This window comes from Vulpes vulpes, chromosome 4 (genome assembly GCF_048418805.1).
Source record: "Vulpes vulpes isolate BD-2025 chromosome 4, VulVul3, whole genome shotgun sequence".
Classification (NCBI taxonomy): Eukaryota; Metazoa; Chordata; class Mammalia; order Carnivora; family Canidae; genus Vulpes; species Vulpes vulpes.
In genome coordinates, this window is record NC_132783.1 from 58,491,999 (window position 1) to 58,509,542 (window position 17,544).

The following is a 17,544-nucleotide window of genomic DNA, read 5'->3' on the forward strand; positions in this document are numbered from 1 at the left end:
GATGTTCTGTGTTACACGTTCAGCATGTTTCTATGTAAAATATTCTCTTTAGCAGGATGAAGTTAAAGGAAGTAGACCGTACGGCCATGCAGGCCTGGAGCCCCACCCAGAATCATCCCATTTACCTAGCTACAGGTAAATTCAACAGAGAAGATAGTATGAGTCACTTAATTTCTTCTTTTCCACATTTGGCTTATTTATACCTGTCCTTTAAAACTCATTTCAAGCTTCATCTCTTCTAGAAAGCCTCTCCTTCCCTAATGAGATACCTTCATTCTCCCTTTCAGCTGAGTTCAGTGACCTTCCTGTGTGTTCCCTTATAGCACCTTGTTCATCGTAGCATGATGAACAATATATTACATGTATAGTGTCTTCCCTACTTCATAAGAATTATGTTTCATCTTTATTCCTCCAATATTAAGCACAATAGATAACAAGTAAGTTAGTATCAATTTGAATGAAAAACAGTTTTGATGCTAGCATTTTTATATAAAAAGAAAGTTATATCATTTGTGACGATATACTAGCAGATATAGTTAATTGAGAGACTGTTTTTACAGGGAGCTTTTTAAATATCTACAGGTTTAAAAAGTTATTTGCACTATCCACTCTTACATAATCTGCAAGCCTTGTGTCAGAATTTCATTCGTATAGTACTTTAAGTATCTATTCCATGGCGTGCATCCTGAGATTTTAGTCACTAATGCAGCATTCATGAGTGAGATCGTTGGAAAAGATGCATTTAACTGTTTTGTATGGTTTTCTCTGAGTCTTTTATTTTTGCACTATAGTTACCATAAGTGCATTTTCGTAGGAACATCTGCTCAGCAATTGGATGCAACATTTAGTACCAGTGCTTCCCTTGAGATATTTGAATTAGACCTCTCTGATCCATCCTTGGATATGAAATCTTGTGCTACTTTCTCTTCTTCTCACAGGTATGAGATTGATGAATTTTAAACTGACATTATTTACGGTTGTGATTATGTGCCTAGTTTGTCTATAAATATGTTGTTATTAGAAACTGCAAAGAATAACATCAATGACATGAGTTAGTTGGATGAATACTAAGGTGTTAATGGTAATTATCTCTGATAGGTTTTTTTTTTCATTGTACTTATCTATATTTAAAAATATATTTCACAGAAATTTTTGTTGACATGATTTCTTATATAGTAGATATTTGGGTCACTTTTCCAAGTACTTAGCATCCTATTGTAATGCAGAAAAGGGACACTTTCATTTGAGTAGTAAAATATACCTTATTGTCTCATTACCTTGTCAATTTTTGGTGAAGAAATTGTACCTTAACTAATAGCTCACAGCTCAAATCATGGAATCGCATGGGATTTTCTTCAGAGCCGAGCCCTCCCACTGTGGGAGGGCTCTGAAGAACTTCAGATGGGAGTTCAAATACCTTTTGTCTTCAGTTTTCCTTCAGTCTTCAGTATGGGAACTTCAAATACCTTTTGTCTATGTTTTCCTACACACCACCCTTTCTGTCATTACTCACCCATGCCATCTTCATGTTGCATCTGCTAGCCAAACCGTAATCTTTTATTCTCCACCAGTGAGAGGTACTCGTCTTAATAGACATAATTTTGATGTCCGTTTCCCGCTGTCGGAATACGTTACTTTTCTTAGAAAATTTCATATAATTCCTTTAACACCTCCACTACTTAACAGCCCACTTGTCAGTGAGTACTTCTGTAGTCAAAATATCAAGGGAAGTGTTGATTAGAGCTCTGTTTTACAGATGAACCAAAAGCAGCTTAAGAAGATTCAGTAACCTGTGCAGCATCTCACAGTTTCTAAATGGTAAAACCATTGTTAAGCCCATGTCTTTTGACATACAAATCAAGTATATTTTACACTACATTATCTCTACCAAAAAGTTTTACTCTTCAGGATTATAAAATCGAACATGCACATAAGGATATAAATAAAAACTAAAATGCCATTTCACCAAGTCATGCTCAGTTACCAGGAATAGAGGAGAAGCAATGTCTTTAGATTATTTATGAAAACATATGGAATTAAATATATAATTTCAAATTCTTTTCTATATTTGACTTTAAAAGGCAGTTATTTACTCATTTTCTTTTAAAGGTACCACAAGTTGATTTGGGGGCCTCATAAGATGGATCCCAAAGGAAATGTCTCTGGAGTTCTGATTGCAGGTGGTGAAAATGGGAATATTATTCTTTATGATCCTTCTAAAATTATAGCTGGAGACAAGGAAGTTGTAATTGCTCAAAATGACAAGCATACTGGCCCAGTAAGAGCCTTGGATGTGAATATTTTCCAGGTTAGACTTTTGACATTTATTCATAATTCTTGAGATACATGCTGCTTATTTGAAATAAGTATATGAATCTACTATGCCTCAGTCATGGAATTGAAAGCTAAAAATGTGTGTCCGTGCAGACTGATGAGTAAGTGTTTTTTTTTTAAGAATGGAGGGTTGAGAGTTGGGATCAGGGTAAATGATAATAACTCCATGGAGGGGATCAGGCAATGAAGAGACAGTCAGTCTATTGTTGCATCAGAAACTTTACTAAATATTAATTATATAAATGTATTGGTTAGCAAAGATCTTGAGTTAACAGGATACTAGAGCATAACAACTAAAACATGAATATTATCCCAAGAAAGTTTAAAATAGTTATTTTTCTTATACTGTAAATAAATACTTAGGGCATAGAAATACAGACCTGAACATTATTTCTATAGTTTATGGTATCTTCGTTTTAGATTAGATAGCTAGTTCCTCTGTTAATTAAACAGCTGCTGCTTTTTGGTGTCTTGTATTATAGGTGGCTACAACCATAGAATTCCTCTGTTTTCATATTATATGTCAGTTGATAAGAGAAGAATTTATGAGAGTGAATAATAAAGGATGAAAGCCAATATATGAAACCTATCATCCTCCTGTACTTCCTATCACGGTTTTAGGGTCTTTTTGACCCTAACAGTATGCAACAGAGATAACCTAGAAATACTGCCAAACCGAACAAGATTGAATGTAAATGAACTAGAAGGACATGAGGGTTTAAGACAAGATTTTACTAGCCCTGTATTGGTCTGGCTCCAGAAGCTGGCTCTGAGGTATCTCGAGATAAATGCCATTATTTTAGGATTCAGTTATTTGTTTGAAAGCAATCATTGGTTGCCTATTTTTGTCTCTCTTTCATAATCAGATTCCCTTCCTGTATAAATGATAATCCCCATATGGTTGCATGATTGCTTAAGAATTTATCCATATAATTACTTCTTTAATGTCTTGTATTATAATGTCAGTACACATACTATTTTTTTAGTGAAATAAAATTTTATAATATACATCTCTAAAAAACTATTGCAATTTCAGATTTTTATGCACAGTATTTAGAAATTCATGAGTTTTGCTTTTTTTTTTTTTTTTTAGAGTTTATTTGAGAACTAGAGAGCGAGTGAACTCAAGCAAGGGAAGCAGCAGAGGGAGAGGGAGATGTAGGCTCCCCACTGAGCAGGGAACCCAATGTGGGGCTTGATCCCAGGACCCTGTGGTCATGACCTGAGCCGAAGGCAGACACTTAACTGACTGAGCCACCCAGGCACTCTAAGTTTTGCTTTTTTAAACAGAAAAGTTGTATACCCTTAAGCTGATAGAGCTTTTCCTTTCTGAGTGGAATTATTCTCAGTTTTCTTAATTATTCATAAATACTATTTCTTTATTAATTATGTCTTACTGTAGACTAATCTGGTAGCTTCTGGTGCTAATGAATCTGAAATCTATATTTGGGATCTCAACAATTTTGCAACTCCGATGACACCAGGCGCCAAAACACAGGTATTACGTTGATTTTGATGTCATAAAAAAACCAAGATCTGCTCTTCAACACTTACTTCATTTTTTTCACACAAAATATATTTGTTTAAAATCAGTGTTTAGATGTTATGATTTTCCTTCTGTACAGCAAAGTATTAGTAAATGTGTTTCTTCAAAGTATCAGTGAGAACTTCAACAGCATATATTTATTCAGTGCCTACTACCAGATGCTGTTTGATGTACTAGACATATAGAAATGAATAAAATAGACAAGCCTTTGATAATTTTTTAAATACAGTATTTTATATAGTATAGTATTTTATGTTGTATAGTGTTTTGATGATGTCTTATCTTAAAAGTCATAGACTAGAAAGGAAACTTATTTAAAAAATAATAATAACTCAACCCCTTTCCTATGTATTTCTATAAGTTTAGAACAATCTTCCACTTGCCTTCTTGAAGTTTATGTTAAATAGGCTACTTAGTTTGAGTAGCCTTTATAATGGGCCCCAACATTTTGGCCATGTTAGAGGTAGTATGATGATGCATATGATCTACCATTTATTTCTATTTCTATTTATTTATTTTTAAAAGAATTTATTTATTTATTTGTTTGTTTGAGAGAGAGTGCACATGGTGGTGAGGGGCAAAGGGCAAGGGGCAGAGAGAATCCCAAGCAAACTCCCCAGTGAGTGTGAAGCATGACGTGGGGCTTAATCTCACAACCCTGAGATCATGACCTGAGCTGAAATCAAGAGTTGGATGCTTAACCCACTGAGGCACCCTGGCTCTCCTAGGCTGTGACTTTTTTCTGCCTAGTTGTCTGTAGTACTGATCAATGTCTACTTTGTGGTCTATTATCTCTACCTTGTGGCAGTTGCAAATTAAGAAAAAGTACTGGATTCATTGCAGGAACTTAATAAATGCCTAGTAAATGAGACCATATGAAACAAGGTAAAATACTTGAATTGACATATATCTGAGCTTTAAATCTTATGTATTAAGAAGTTATGAATATAAAACAATTTGTGGAATAAATAGATCAGATTTTAATTCACTTTTTAAGAAGGATCAGATTTTGTAGTTAAATTTGATTGTAATTGAGAAATGGTTTTTAGTAGTTTCTTCCTTTTAGCCCCCAGAAGATATCAGCTGCATTGCGTGGAACAGACAAGTTCAGCATATTTTAGCATCAGCCAGTCCCAGTGGCAGGGCTACAGTATGGGATCTTAGAAAAAATGAACCTATCATCAAAGTTAGTGACCATAGTAACAGGGTAAGTATATGATTGATTTGTCATATACAGAAACTTGTTGTATTTTTGCTATAGGTATTTCTATATTGTTTGTCAGTGTTGACAACAAGTCAAATTTTCATAAAGTCAAATCCTGTATTTTCATGGACCAATCATGTTGGAATAAGAAGTTTTTTCCTTGGGAAAGATAAAATTTCCAGTAAACTATGTTGGACATTATTAATGATGAAGAGAGAGATTGTTAATTAAATACCTTATTCCATGACATACGGGTGGTTTTTACTTTAGTAGCTATTTGAAACCGTTATAGCAACTGTTTATCTTTGGCTTTCTCTAGAATGTACACATTTTTCAGGTAGTAATTATATGACTGTGAACTTGTAGTTTCTGAACTCCTGGCTTCATCTCTTCTGATTAAGTACTGCTAAATGAGCTAATATTCTCCCATTTGTCCAGTAGATGTAGCCATATAACAAATTTGTGGCCTTACAAATTCCTTAATACTCTGTCATAATGTGCTATAAAATAATTTGGGCATAATTAAAGGCCTTATTTTTTTACTTTGTTTTTATTTTTTATTTTTTAAAGATTTTATTTATTTATTTATTTATTTATTTATTTATTTATTTATTTATTCATGAGAGACACAGAGAGACAGAGAGAGGCAGAGACACAGGCAGAGGGAGAAGCAAGTTCCATGCAGGGAGCCTGACGTGGGACTCGACCCCGGGTCTCCAGAATCATGCCCTGGGCTGAAGGCAGCGCTAAACCACTGAGCTACCCAGGCTGCCATGTTACTTTGTTTTTAATTACATTGTTTGGTTTGACATCTTTAAAAACAAGTTTGCCTAAATCAGAGAATACATATATAATTTAACAATAACAACAAAAAACTATTTAGATGAATATTTCTTCAGGATATTGTTTTTCAATGAATTAGGAATTTTATAACAAATTTCAATTGAATAAAGCATACAATAAGCACTTTTATTGTCTTCTGGAAAATTTAATAGAACCTAAACTTCCAGGTAATTCTCAATAATACTGTTAATGTATTCCATGTGAAATTTTAAATGGTAGTGGTTTCTTTAGACATTTTTTCTTGATTTTTTTACAAAACAGAGGAAAGATGTGGATTTTTTATTATATTTTTTTAAAGATTTATTTATTTGAGAGAGAGCACCCATGACTTGCTAGAAGGAGAACAAAGGGAGAGAGATAGGAGAAGCACATTCCCCACTGAGTGCGGAGCCTGAAGTGGGGGCGATCCCAGGACCCTGAGTCATGACCTGAGCTGAAATCAAGAGTTGGATGCTTATGACTGAGTCACCCAGGCACCCTGTAATCTTTTATCTGTTTTTATTTTTCTGAAAGTATTAAATTTTCAATTTATATAAAATTTTCTCTCTAGGTACAATTTTGACAGATCAACTCATTTTTAGTATAGAATTATTCCGATCCAGAATGGTGCTATGTATCGAATAGCTGGATGAACTGAAACCATTTAAACATTTAAACCTTTTACTTTAAAAAATAAATAAATAAATAAATAAACATTTTACTTTTAAGACTACTGTTTAAGGCTGTTTAATAAAATTTAATAGTTTTAAGGAGGCAGCATAGCTTGAAGGCTCTAGAGATAGCTGTCAGGATTCAAAATTTAATAGTTTTAGGTTTTGTTTTTTGTTGTTTTTTAATAAACTAAGCCTGAGCTCATGTTATCTACTGTTTCAACAAAGGCATGTTCCTCAAGCTCATTTTGGCTCTTCATGAAGTAATAAGATTGATACATTGTGCGCCTTAACTATCTACAGATGCATTGCTCTGGGTTAGCGTGGCATCCTGATGTTGCGACTCAGATGGTCCTTGCCTCTGAGGATGATAGATTACCAGTGGTCCAGATGTGGGATCTTCGTTTTGCTTCCTCTCCACTCCGTGTCTTGGAAAACCATGCCAGGTATCATGCTGCTCTTCTAAGGAACTTGATTTATTTATTTTCAAAAACATATTTACTTACTATTTTGAATTATCAGATAATTATTTTTAAATTAAGGAATCTACTTTGTCTCTGTCTTGTAAAAGTTAATGTAAATGGTTTTTATTTGAAGCAATAGTCATCTGATTTTCTGTTCCCAAAAATGGTAGCCAGTACATATCATAACAATACAAAACTGTGATAAAGGATTTTCCATTATTTTTTCATGTAATAATTAATAGATCAAAATTCCGGAATACCACAACACTTTAGGGCAACTCTTGACATTATACAATTGATCTTTGTTAGAGTCATTGTACTTAAGAAGAGTGTTTCGTAACATTCAATGACAAGCAAGAGTTAAAAAGTTTGTTTTAGTTCTAAGTTTCTATTTAAAAAGCATTTTTGAGAAATTAGGTGGGTTATTCTGCTTTAATTTAATTTTTTTATTAAGATTTATTGATTGATTTTTATAAGAGAAAGTGTGAGAGCACAAGCAGGAAAGGGAGAGGGAGCAAGAACCTCAAGCAGACTGAGCACAGAGCCCAGTGTGGGGTTTGATCTAATGACCCTGAGTTCAGGACCTGAGCCAAAACCAAGAGTCCAATACTTAACTAACTGTGCCATGCAGGCACCCCTGCATTTAATTGTAATAAATGTGCAGATTCTCTGAAAAGATATGAGAGAGGTGCCTGGTTGGCTTAGTCAGTAGACCGCATGACTCGTGGTTTCAGGGGTTGTGAGTTCAAGCTCCATGTTGGGCACAGAGATTTCTTAAAAAAAAAACAAAATCTTTAAAAAATTAAAACTAGTTTAAAAAGGATATGCAAGTTTTTTCATGTTAGGTTTGGCAACATTAAATTCAATTATAATTTGGCCTGTTTCCTATCATTAGTATTCAGGTACCCAGGGAATTTATATATATTTGTTTAACAGCTTTAAATAAGAAACAAATCCATTTTAATGTAATAACATTTTCTTTCTTTTTTTTTTTTAATTTTCTTTTTTTTTTTTTTAATTTATGATAGTCACAGAGAGAGAGAGAGAGAGGCAGAGACACAGGCAGAGGGAGAAGCAGGCTCCATGCACCGGGAGCCCGATGTGGGATTCGATCCCGGGTCTCCAGGATCGCGCCCTGGGCCAAAGGCAGGCGCTAAACCACTGCGCCACCCAGGGATCCCTGTAATAACATTTTCTGAACACTTTTGGGTTTTCTTTCTTATTTAGGGATATTTAGACTAAAGCTTTAAATCCCATTTTCCCACTGGGTAGTGGATTTGTACACTAAAGTTTTGAAGTTTGTGACCTCTCCTTTAGCTTCTTATAAAGGAAAAAAGAGTCTAGTAAAGATGTAACTCTATTTAGATGTTATGCTTCAATCAGCTTTTTGGTAAAGAAGAGATGATTCTGATAAATTTCAATATTTTTCCCATGTTAGTTAAGGTATTGTTCACTCATTCAACACATACTTATTCAACATGTGCTCTGTACCAAGCACTGCACTAAGATTCAGTAATAGACAAAAATCCCTGCCCTCTGGGAGTTTACATTATAGTTGGGGGACAACTAACATTTATATAAAATGTAAAGTGTACAAGTACTTGAAATGTTAAGGTAGTTAATCCTCATAACAAGTCTATCGTGTAAATACTGTTAATCTATTTTATAATTGGGAAATTGAAGCTCAGAAAGGTAAACTTGGCCTAGGTCACATGACTAGATATGTGCTGACTATCTAGTCCAAACATTCTGATCCCAGAACCTATGCTCATAACACTGTATTCTACTGCCAGTTTTAGAAGGGATCGTAATTTAGCAAGACAGAAGGCTATACTGAGTTGCAGGAGCAAATCAACTCTCTGATTTCTCAATTTTCTCTTTCTAGTATATGCAAGAGTTGGACTATATAATACTTAAGGTCCTTTCAGCTCTATAATTCTGTGATTTTTTTTTCTTTAATACTTAGTAAAAATGTGAATGTTCTTTAGTAATAAGTTTATACAAATTTCTTTAGAAGGCATTCTTGACATGCCTTGAAATTCTTAACATGCATGATTGGATTCTAAGAGGGGCAGTTATAAAGTATATTATTGATGCAATTGGGGAAATTTGAACATGGACTATTTATTTTAAAATACTATATAGGGATCCCTGGGTGGCGCAACGGTTTGGCGCCTGCCTTTGGCCCAGGGCGCGATCCTGGAGACCCGGGATCGAATCCCACATCAGGCTCCCGGTGCATGGAGCCTGCTTCTTCCTCAGCCTGTGTCTCTGCCTCTCTCTCTCTCTCTCTGTGACTATCATAAATTAAAAAAAAAAAAAAAAATTAAAAAAAAATACTATATAAAAATAAATACTTTTAGTAAGTAATCGTGTTATGGTTATGTAGAAGAATGTGTTAATCCTCAGAGACAAGTGTAGGGGTGATAATGTCATAATATCTGTAATTAATTCTCAAATGGTCAGTGTATCTATGGAGAGAGAAAAAATCATAAAGTGAATGTGGCCAAACCAGTGAGTCAGAGTGATGAGCCTTATGATTTTCACAAAGATTTTATTTATTTTTATTTTTTAAAGATTTTATTTATTTATTCATGAGAGACACAGAGAGAGAGAGAGGCAGAGACATAGGCAGAGGGAGAAGCAGGCTCCATGCAAGGAACCTGACATGGGACTCGATCCCGGGTCTCCAGGATCACGCCCTGGACTGAAGGCAGCACTAAACCGCTGAGCTACCTGGGCTGCCCCATAAAGATTTTTAACTTTTTAAAAATAAAATATTAGAAACAAAAGCCAGTCTTAGTTTGGTTTCTTTTCCTATACTGTGTTTTCCTGATTCTGAGAGGATATTGAGTATCTTCATAGTGATCAAAGAGCATACACATTCCTAAATTGCTTTCTGTAAAGATTATATGAAATTATACTTCAGCAGTACCTATCTCCAGAGCCGAGATAGGAATCATTTGGAGACTTGGTTTCTTTAAGATTTAAAAATTTCTTCATCTTTTGTTTTTATAGGGGGATTTTGGCAATTGCTTGGAGCATGGCAGATCCTGAATTGTTGCTGAGCTGTGGAAAAGATGCTAAAATTCTCTGCTCCAACCCAAACACAGGAGAGGTAATGGGGAGGAAATGTTTCTTAGATTTATAGCTACTGTATTATTTTATCTCTAGCTGAATAAGAAATTTTCCATATGGATTCTATAGTGCCTTAATATAATTAAGGACATGGAAATAGAGGTATGTATGAAATGTTAATCTAGCAGAGATTTTATCAGGAACATTATTTAAGCTCATCTGTTTCATCCAAGAAAATCAGCCGTTGAAATAATATGTTTGAAATTAGTCATCATCCCTCACTCCCCATTTCCAATAAAAGGTGTCTGCCTGTACTCAGAAATACCTGGTTTGATTTACTTAACATGTGATCTCTGGAATCAGTGCCTTTAAAGCAGGAGTGCTCAAGATTTGGGTCTTTTTTCTGCTTTACCATTCCTGAAGATCCTCTCTGGAAATCAGTAGATGTATGTTTTTAATCTCTCTTCTGAACTATCCAGCAGGAATATAATACTGTGTTCTACCCATAGAAATTTAGCTGTGGGAAATTTTACCCCTTACTAAATATAAATGTTACATAAATATAATTTAATTGCTTTTAATTGTTTTAGATTAAAATAATGGGCTAAAAAATCTTAAGTATTTTGAAATTTATTTTTCTTAGTTGAACAAATGGTTTCCCTCTTTTTCTGTGTTGGGCAAGAGACCATAAATTTTTGTTTTTTTAAGTTTTTTTTTTTTAAGATTTTATTTATTTATTAGAGAGAGCGCAAGCACACACACGTGAGTCCCAGGGGAAGAGCAGAGGGAGAGGAGGGAGAAGCCGACTCGGCACTGAACGGGGAGCCCAATGTGGGGCTCAGTCCCAGGACCCTGGGATTATGACTTGGGCCAAAGGCAGACACTTAACCAACTGAACCACCCAGGTCCCCTAAGTTTTTATTTTAGTTCCAGTTAACATACAATACTATATTAATTTCAGGTGTACAATATAGTGATTATTAATTTTGACTTTGTGGGACATTTTCAATATTACATATAAGTCAGCATTCCCAGACTTATTCCCTGTGCTCATCATAAATGCAATCCTTAATCCCCATCACTTATTTTACCCATCAAAACCATAGATACTAATTATAGCTTTTCAGCTTTTACCTTTTATAATTAAGATAGATTATTGCAAGTATTTTGCTAGTTATCCTGATGGAATGCTAATAGAAATAAGAATATTTTCAATAGGTTTTTGGGATGCCTGGGTGGCTCAGTGGTTGAGTGTCTGCCTTTGGCTCAGGGTGTGATCCTGGGGTCCTGGGATTGAGTCCCACATCGGGCTCTCTGCATGGGGTCTGCTTCTCCCTCTGCCTGTGTTTCTGCCTCTCTCTCTCTCTGTCTCTCACAAAATCTTAAAAAAATATATTTTAATAGGTTTTAATCTATAATATTTTATTTATATACATATAACACTTAAATATATTTGTTATTTAATATAATTTAAGTCATCGATATATAATAATACAATTAAATATATCAATAATATATTTAGCATATTTAACATAATATTAAAATAGAAACATGCACTTTTATTATTTGATTTGTGTTTTGTTTTGTTTTGTTTTTTAAAAATTTTATTTATTTATTCATGAGAGACAGAGCGAGAGAGAGGCAGGGACACAGGCAGAGGGAGAAGCAGGCTCCACGCAGGGAGCCCAACATGGGACTCGATCTTGGGTCTCCAGGATGACACCCTGGACCGAAGGCAGCGCTAAACCGCTGAGCCACCCGGACTGCCCTTGATTTGTGTTTTAAAGTTTTCAGATGCAATGATAACTATAAGAATATAGAAACATTCAAGTTAGGGGAGGTATGAGAAAAAATTAAAGTAGTAAGTTTTGCCTCGTATGATTTGTAGACTAACTAATAAAATATTGCATTTTATGCTGTGCTTTTCCAAGTGAGTTTGAAACCATGGAAATTACTATTCTAATTTTCTTAGTTATATGATTTGATAAAATGAATTTTTGCATATGATTGGTTGTGGGTGCTTGGACTTTGAAGGAATAAACTTTTAGTACATGCTGCAACTAAAATTTTAGTAGATTTTTTAATTCAAGTGCAAATTAGGAATAGAACAGGGATTTAAATATCATGAGACTATGAGTCTTATTGACCAGTGTAAGCCTTAAAGATGAGTAGGCTAAGTACCTTTTCAATTAATTCTGTTTTCTTATAAAATAAAATATTGAAAATGTCCCAGAAAGTCAAAATTAAGATAATTTGACTTCTTAAAACCATAAAACTGGGGTGCCTGGTGGCTCAGTTGGGTAAGCATGTGTCCTGGAATCTAGCCCCACTTCAGGTTCCCTGTTCAGCAGGAAATCTGATTCTCCCCCTCCCTCTCCCCCTCGCCTTGCTCATGTGTGCACATGGTCTCTTTCTCTCTTTCTCTTTCTCAAATAAATTTTAAAAAAATTAAAAAACAACAATAAAACCTGTGCTCCTGTGAGCATCAGTTACCAGCACACTAACTTTCAGATAGCAATAAATATTACTGGTTTTATATCAACCATTTTTTATAATTTTTCTATATTTTTTTCCTAAACTATGCTGAACCTGTTTCCATTCTACAGTAATACAAATGGTGCATACATATTTTTGCTTGACTAAAACCCAAATTTCTCAGTGAATTCTTCCTTCTTGAGGTTATTTTCTTTTTCTTTCTTTTTTGAGGTTATTTTCTAAATGTGATCTTCAGATAGTCTGAATATGTTTGTTTGGATCTTGGCCAGCAGAAACAGTTGGGCAGGAGGCTATTATCTTTTAGAGTTTGACAAGCTGACTTTAATTTGTTTTGGTCTTTCAGATGCACCTACTACTACTACTTCAATAAAAACATAAAAACCTTAGTTTTTAATATGTATTCTAAATCTGATAAAAATTTTGAAGCATTCTTTCTTATCATAATAGACAATCATAGTGGACTCCTCTTATACTTTAAACACATTTTTACTGTTGTTTTTCCTGGCTCAAGACACTTTCTAAAAGGAATTATTTAATTAAGCTGCACATGTTGATCTTATTAATTCAAGAGTTTTGGTTGTAAAGTGGCTATACTGTTTTCTGACCTTTTTTGTTCTTGTTGTCTAGGTGTTATATGAACTTCCCACCAATACACAGTGGTGCTTTGATATTCAGTGGTGTCCCAGAAATCCTGCTGTCTTATCAGCTGCTTCCTTTGATGGGCGTATCAGTGTTTATTCTATCATGGGTGGGAGTGCAGATGGCTTAAGGCAGAAACAAGCTGACAAGGTAATAGGAAGTGTTAAGATTTGATCATAACACTTGAAAAATTTCATGTTATTGTATAATTATTTTGAAAATGACTTTACTGATCACTGCTACTGATTAATTGGATAATTGTGATAAAACTATTTCTTGGTTATGACTTAAACATATAACATAATCCTATAAATTTCATTAAAAATATAAATGACAAATTCTCATGTTATTATATTTTTTAGCTTTCATCATCTTTTGGGAATCTTGATCCCTTTGGCACAGGACAGCCCCTTCCTCCATTACAAATTCCTCAGCAGACTGCTCAGCATAATATAGTGTTGCCTCTGAAGAAGCCACCAAAGTGGATCCGAAGGCCTGTTGGTGCTTCCTTTTCAGTAGGTGGATTTGTTTTTATGTTCCATGAGCACAAAGGAGTACTCGTAATAAAGCATTCTTATAGGATCACTCAGATGGAAGAGGATTTGATGTATCTGTAGGTTTTTCATCATACAGATTGGTTTCTCAAGAAAATTGGGACCTTCTCTTTTTCTTTTTTACTTTAAATTGTGATAAAATATAAATAACATAAAATTTACCAATTTTAACCATTTAGAAACATACAGTTCAGTCGCATTAAATACATTTATATTGTTGTGCAACCTTCACACTGTCCATCCCCTTATGAAATTTGTCTTCCTTCTCTATCTCTCCTTCCTTCATATCTTTTCTTTTTTTCTTTAAGGAAGGTGTATCTGTATATCCTCCTTCCTTCTCTTTTTTCCTTCCAACTTTTCTTTAAATTGCCAATTTCTTTTTTTTTAATGGTAAAAAACATGTATGTAGCATAAAATTCACCATCTTAACCCTATTTAAGTGTTAATAACCCTTAAGTTAACAGTATAGCATGTTTACTATATACATCTGTTGTGCAACAGATCTCCAGAACTTTATCTTGCAAAACCGTAACTCTCTTCCTATGGAACAACTGCTCATTTTCCCCTTCCTCAGCCCCTGCTAATCACATTCTACTTTCTGTTTCTGTGACTTTGACAACTTTAGATACTTCATATAAATGGAATCATGGAGTATCTTTTTGTGATTGGTTTATTTCACGTAGCATAATGTCCTCAGATCATCCATGTTGCCATGTATGACAAGATTTCCTACATTTAAAAGGCTAAGGGAAGCCTTGGTGGCTCAGCCATTGAGCGTCTGCCTTTGGCCCGGGGCATGATCCTGGAGTCTCAGGATGAGTCCCATATTGGGCTCCCTACAGGAGCCTGCTTCTCCCTCTGCCTATGTCTCTGCCTCCCTCTCTCTGTGTTTCTCATGAATAAGTAAATAAAATCTTTTAAAAAAATAAAAATAAAAGGCCAAATGATAGTCCACATTTTCTTTATTCATTAATCTATCAATAAACATTAAGGTTGCTTCCGCCTCTTGCTATGCTACAATGAACGTTTGTGGGCAAATAGGTCTTTGAGATACTTTTTTCAATTCCTTTGAGTATATACCCAGAAGTGGGATTACTGGATCTTATAGTAATTCTATTCTTAATATTTTGAGGAATTTCCATACCGTTTCCCACAGTGGCTATACCATTTTACATTTCCATTAGCAGTACACACAGGTTCTAATTTCTATATCCTCAGTAACACGTTAATATTGTTTTTTTAGATAACAGTCATCCTTATGGATGTGAAATGATATCTCATTGTGGTTTGATCTGCATTTTCTTCGATTAGTGATGTGGAGCATCTTTTCATGTATATATTATTGGTCATTTATATGTCGTCTTTGGAGAAATACTTAAAAATAAAAATAAAATAAATTATTCAGCTTCCCTATCATCATAACAATTTATACCTATCATAGAATTCTGTATATTCACTTTATCTGAAACTGAATGAATGATCTCCTCTGCAGTTACTATTGCATTCTTGTTATCATTCTTCTATTAGGCTCAGAACTTTTCTTTCAACCTCTTATATTCATTCCTCAGGTCCAAATACTGCTCTTTACATATATCTCAGATGTAATTCTTTCTTTTACATTGCTTGTAAATTACATTACTCTGCCTAGTTCTTCATCTTTTCACACTAAACTGTTAATATGATTGCATGTCTATTGCCTGTCTATTCTCTCTCCAATCTATACCACATCTCTAGATTGGTCTTCCTAAAATAGGCCTTTTATTATGTCACTCATAAATCCATTCTCGGTATTTAATTAATCTTCTCATCCCTCCTGTTTAGTTTTCTTTACTAATTGTCCTCCTGCCTTTGTATATCTTTTCCTTTGTTTATGAGTTTCCACTTTTTTTTTTTTTACTGAATACTAACCATTCATCCAGTTAGTTCCTTCCTTCCTTAAGTAATTAAGACAATTATTACTATAAAATTGTATATGTACAAGGTTTAAAATAAAACTAAAGTCTACAGAAAAGATCCCCCCAGATAAAAGCTTCTTGAGGACAGACTGTCTAGTTCATAGGTATGTTTCCAATGCCTAGTGGTGCCTGACAAATATATTTATCTTTGAAATGAGTAGTGAACATCTTCCCCTTCTTCATTTCTTCTCCACTGCTAGTATTGGAGTATTATAAAGACAATAAATAACACTGTTTTCTTCCCCATATGAGTTTGGAACCAAGTAAGAGAGATGGAAAATCAAAATATCACCTTTAGTGCTGCAGTAAGCTAGATTAGAGGCTACAGTCTAGATGTCCAACCATAGTAGACTTTGTAACAAAGTAGAACATAGACTCTGTGAGAGCTGGGCTTTTTGTTTGCCTCTATATCCCCAGGATCTGATTTAATTATCATTTTTTTTTAGCTTTGCTTCTGTATTAGGCAGCCTTACTAACCTAGTTACTGACAAATCTAGGTGCTGTAGAGCTTTCCTTGAAGGTGCAGGCAGCTTATCCATATGGACTGTTTCTCCATGTGGGAAGACAGATATAAAAAGAAGCCCTGGGGAATCCCTGGGTAGTTCAGTGGTTGTTTAGCGCCTGCCTTCAGCCCAGGGCATGATCCTGGAGTCCTGGGATTGAATCCCACATCAGGCTCCCTGCATGGAGCCTGCCTGCTTCTCCCTCTGCCTGTGTCTCTGCCTCTCTCTATGTGTCTCTCATGAATAAATAAAAATCTTTAAAATAAAATAAAATAAAAAATAAAAAGAAGCCCTGAAGAGCTGATGTAAGCATGCTGCATTTCTTTCCTGAAGAATGTCAGTCAGTCCTCTCCCAGGACAGTGTGAAGGACAGAGAGAGGCCAGAAGTGTTCTTACTCTGCTAGTTCCTCTTACAGAGTACAAAGAAAATGCCCTCTCTGTGGACATGAGAGGTAGAATGTCAGTGTCCCCCTCAAATATCTTTAGTTTACCATTGAAGTCTTAGAAGTTTGTATTGGTTTTGTGATTATCTTTATAAATATAAATAATTCACCTAAACATCCATGTCTTGATATACCAACTTCATATGGTATTAATTGAAACTCTTCTATATAATATTAAATTAGTGCATTTGTATACTCCATTCCAGTTTTTCCAATTTTCTTCTTTCCAAATTTTTTATTTCTACCAATTTTTGTAAATTATTTTTTTATTGTTAAGACTTTAAAAATATTTTTATTGTGTTCAGTACCAATATTTAAGTTTTCCATATTTGTTTTTTGGTTGGTTTGAAAATATGATGACTACCAAGCAGCACTTATATTATTTTTTATGTGCCTTTTTAAAAATTTTTACATATTTTTTATTTAAATTCAATTAACATAGCATTTATATTTTTATGGCTATGTAATATTATAATATTATGACATAGAACCAAGTAAATGAATAACCCCAATCCTCTTGTGAAACCTTAGGTCTTGCTTCTGGGGGGTGCAATTTTTACCAACCTCCCTAAAACTTGGGGAAACCTAGCAGTTTTACCCTTCTGTGAAGTTCTTATCATGTGTGGTATTACCTGCATCTCATCTAGAACTCACAAATGCATATTGTATTCAGGTTTATTCTCATATTAAATTCCTTAAGGATAGTGGTAAGGTTTTGTTGGTATTTCCTACAGTGCCTGACATAACAAAAACTTAGACATTTAAAAAAATAAGTTTACATAAAAACAATAATCCTCATACAAAATTACTGAGTGTAAAGAACCAGATTTGGTCC

The 17,544-nt window shown here is 34.4% G+C and overlaps 1 protein-coding gene across 50 annotated transcripts in view; it reads left to right on the forward strand.

Annotated features, from left to right (window-relative positions):
* The window catches only part of SEC31A (SEC31 homolog A, COPII coat complex component), a 76,893-nt gene that overhangs the window by 12,477 nt on the left and 46,872 nt on the right, over nucleotides 1-17,544 (forward strand). For 31 of the 50 annotated variants that reach the window (XM_025998195.2, XM_025998191.2, XM_025998193.2 and 28 more), the window contains 9 exons: nucleotides 53-135; nucleotides 815-938; nucleotides 2,110-2,308; nucleotides 3,737-3,832; nucleotides 4,947-5,087; nucleotides 6,881-7,023; nucleotides 10,060-10,159; nucleotides 13,243-13,404; nucleotides 13,617-13,769. In XM_025998195.2, coding sequence (XP_025853980.1) covers nucleotides 57-135; nucleotides 815-938; nucleotides 2,110-2,308; nucleotides 3,737-3,832; nucleotides 4,947-5,087; nucleotides 6,881-7,023; nucleotides 10,060-10,159; nucleotides 13,243-13,404; nucleotides 13,617-13,769 — 1,197 coding nt within the window. In that variant the 5' untranslated portion in view covers nucleotides 53-56. The remainder of the gene's footprint in view (nucleotides 1-52; nucleotides 136-814; nucleotides 939-2,109; nucleotides 2,309-3,736; nucleotides 3,833-4,946; nucleotides 5,088-6,880; nucleotides 7,024-10,059; nucleotides 10,160-13,242; nucleotides 13,405-13,616; nucleotides 13,770-17,544) is intronic. The other 19 variants (XM_072755792.1, XM_072755802.1, XM_072755819.1 and 16 more) reach the window with 1 other exon arrangement.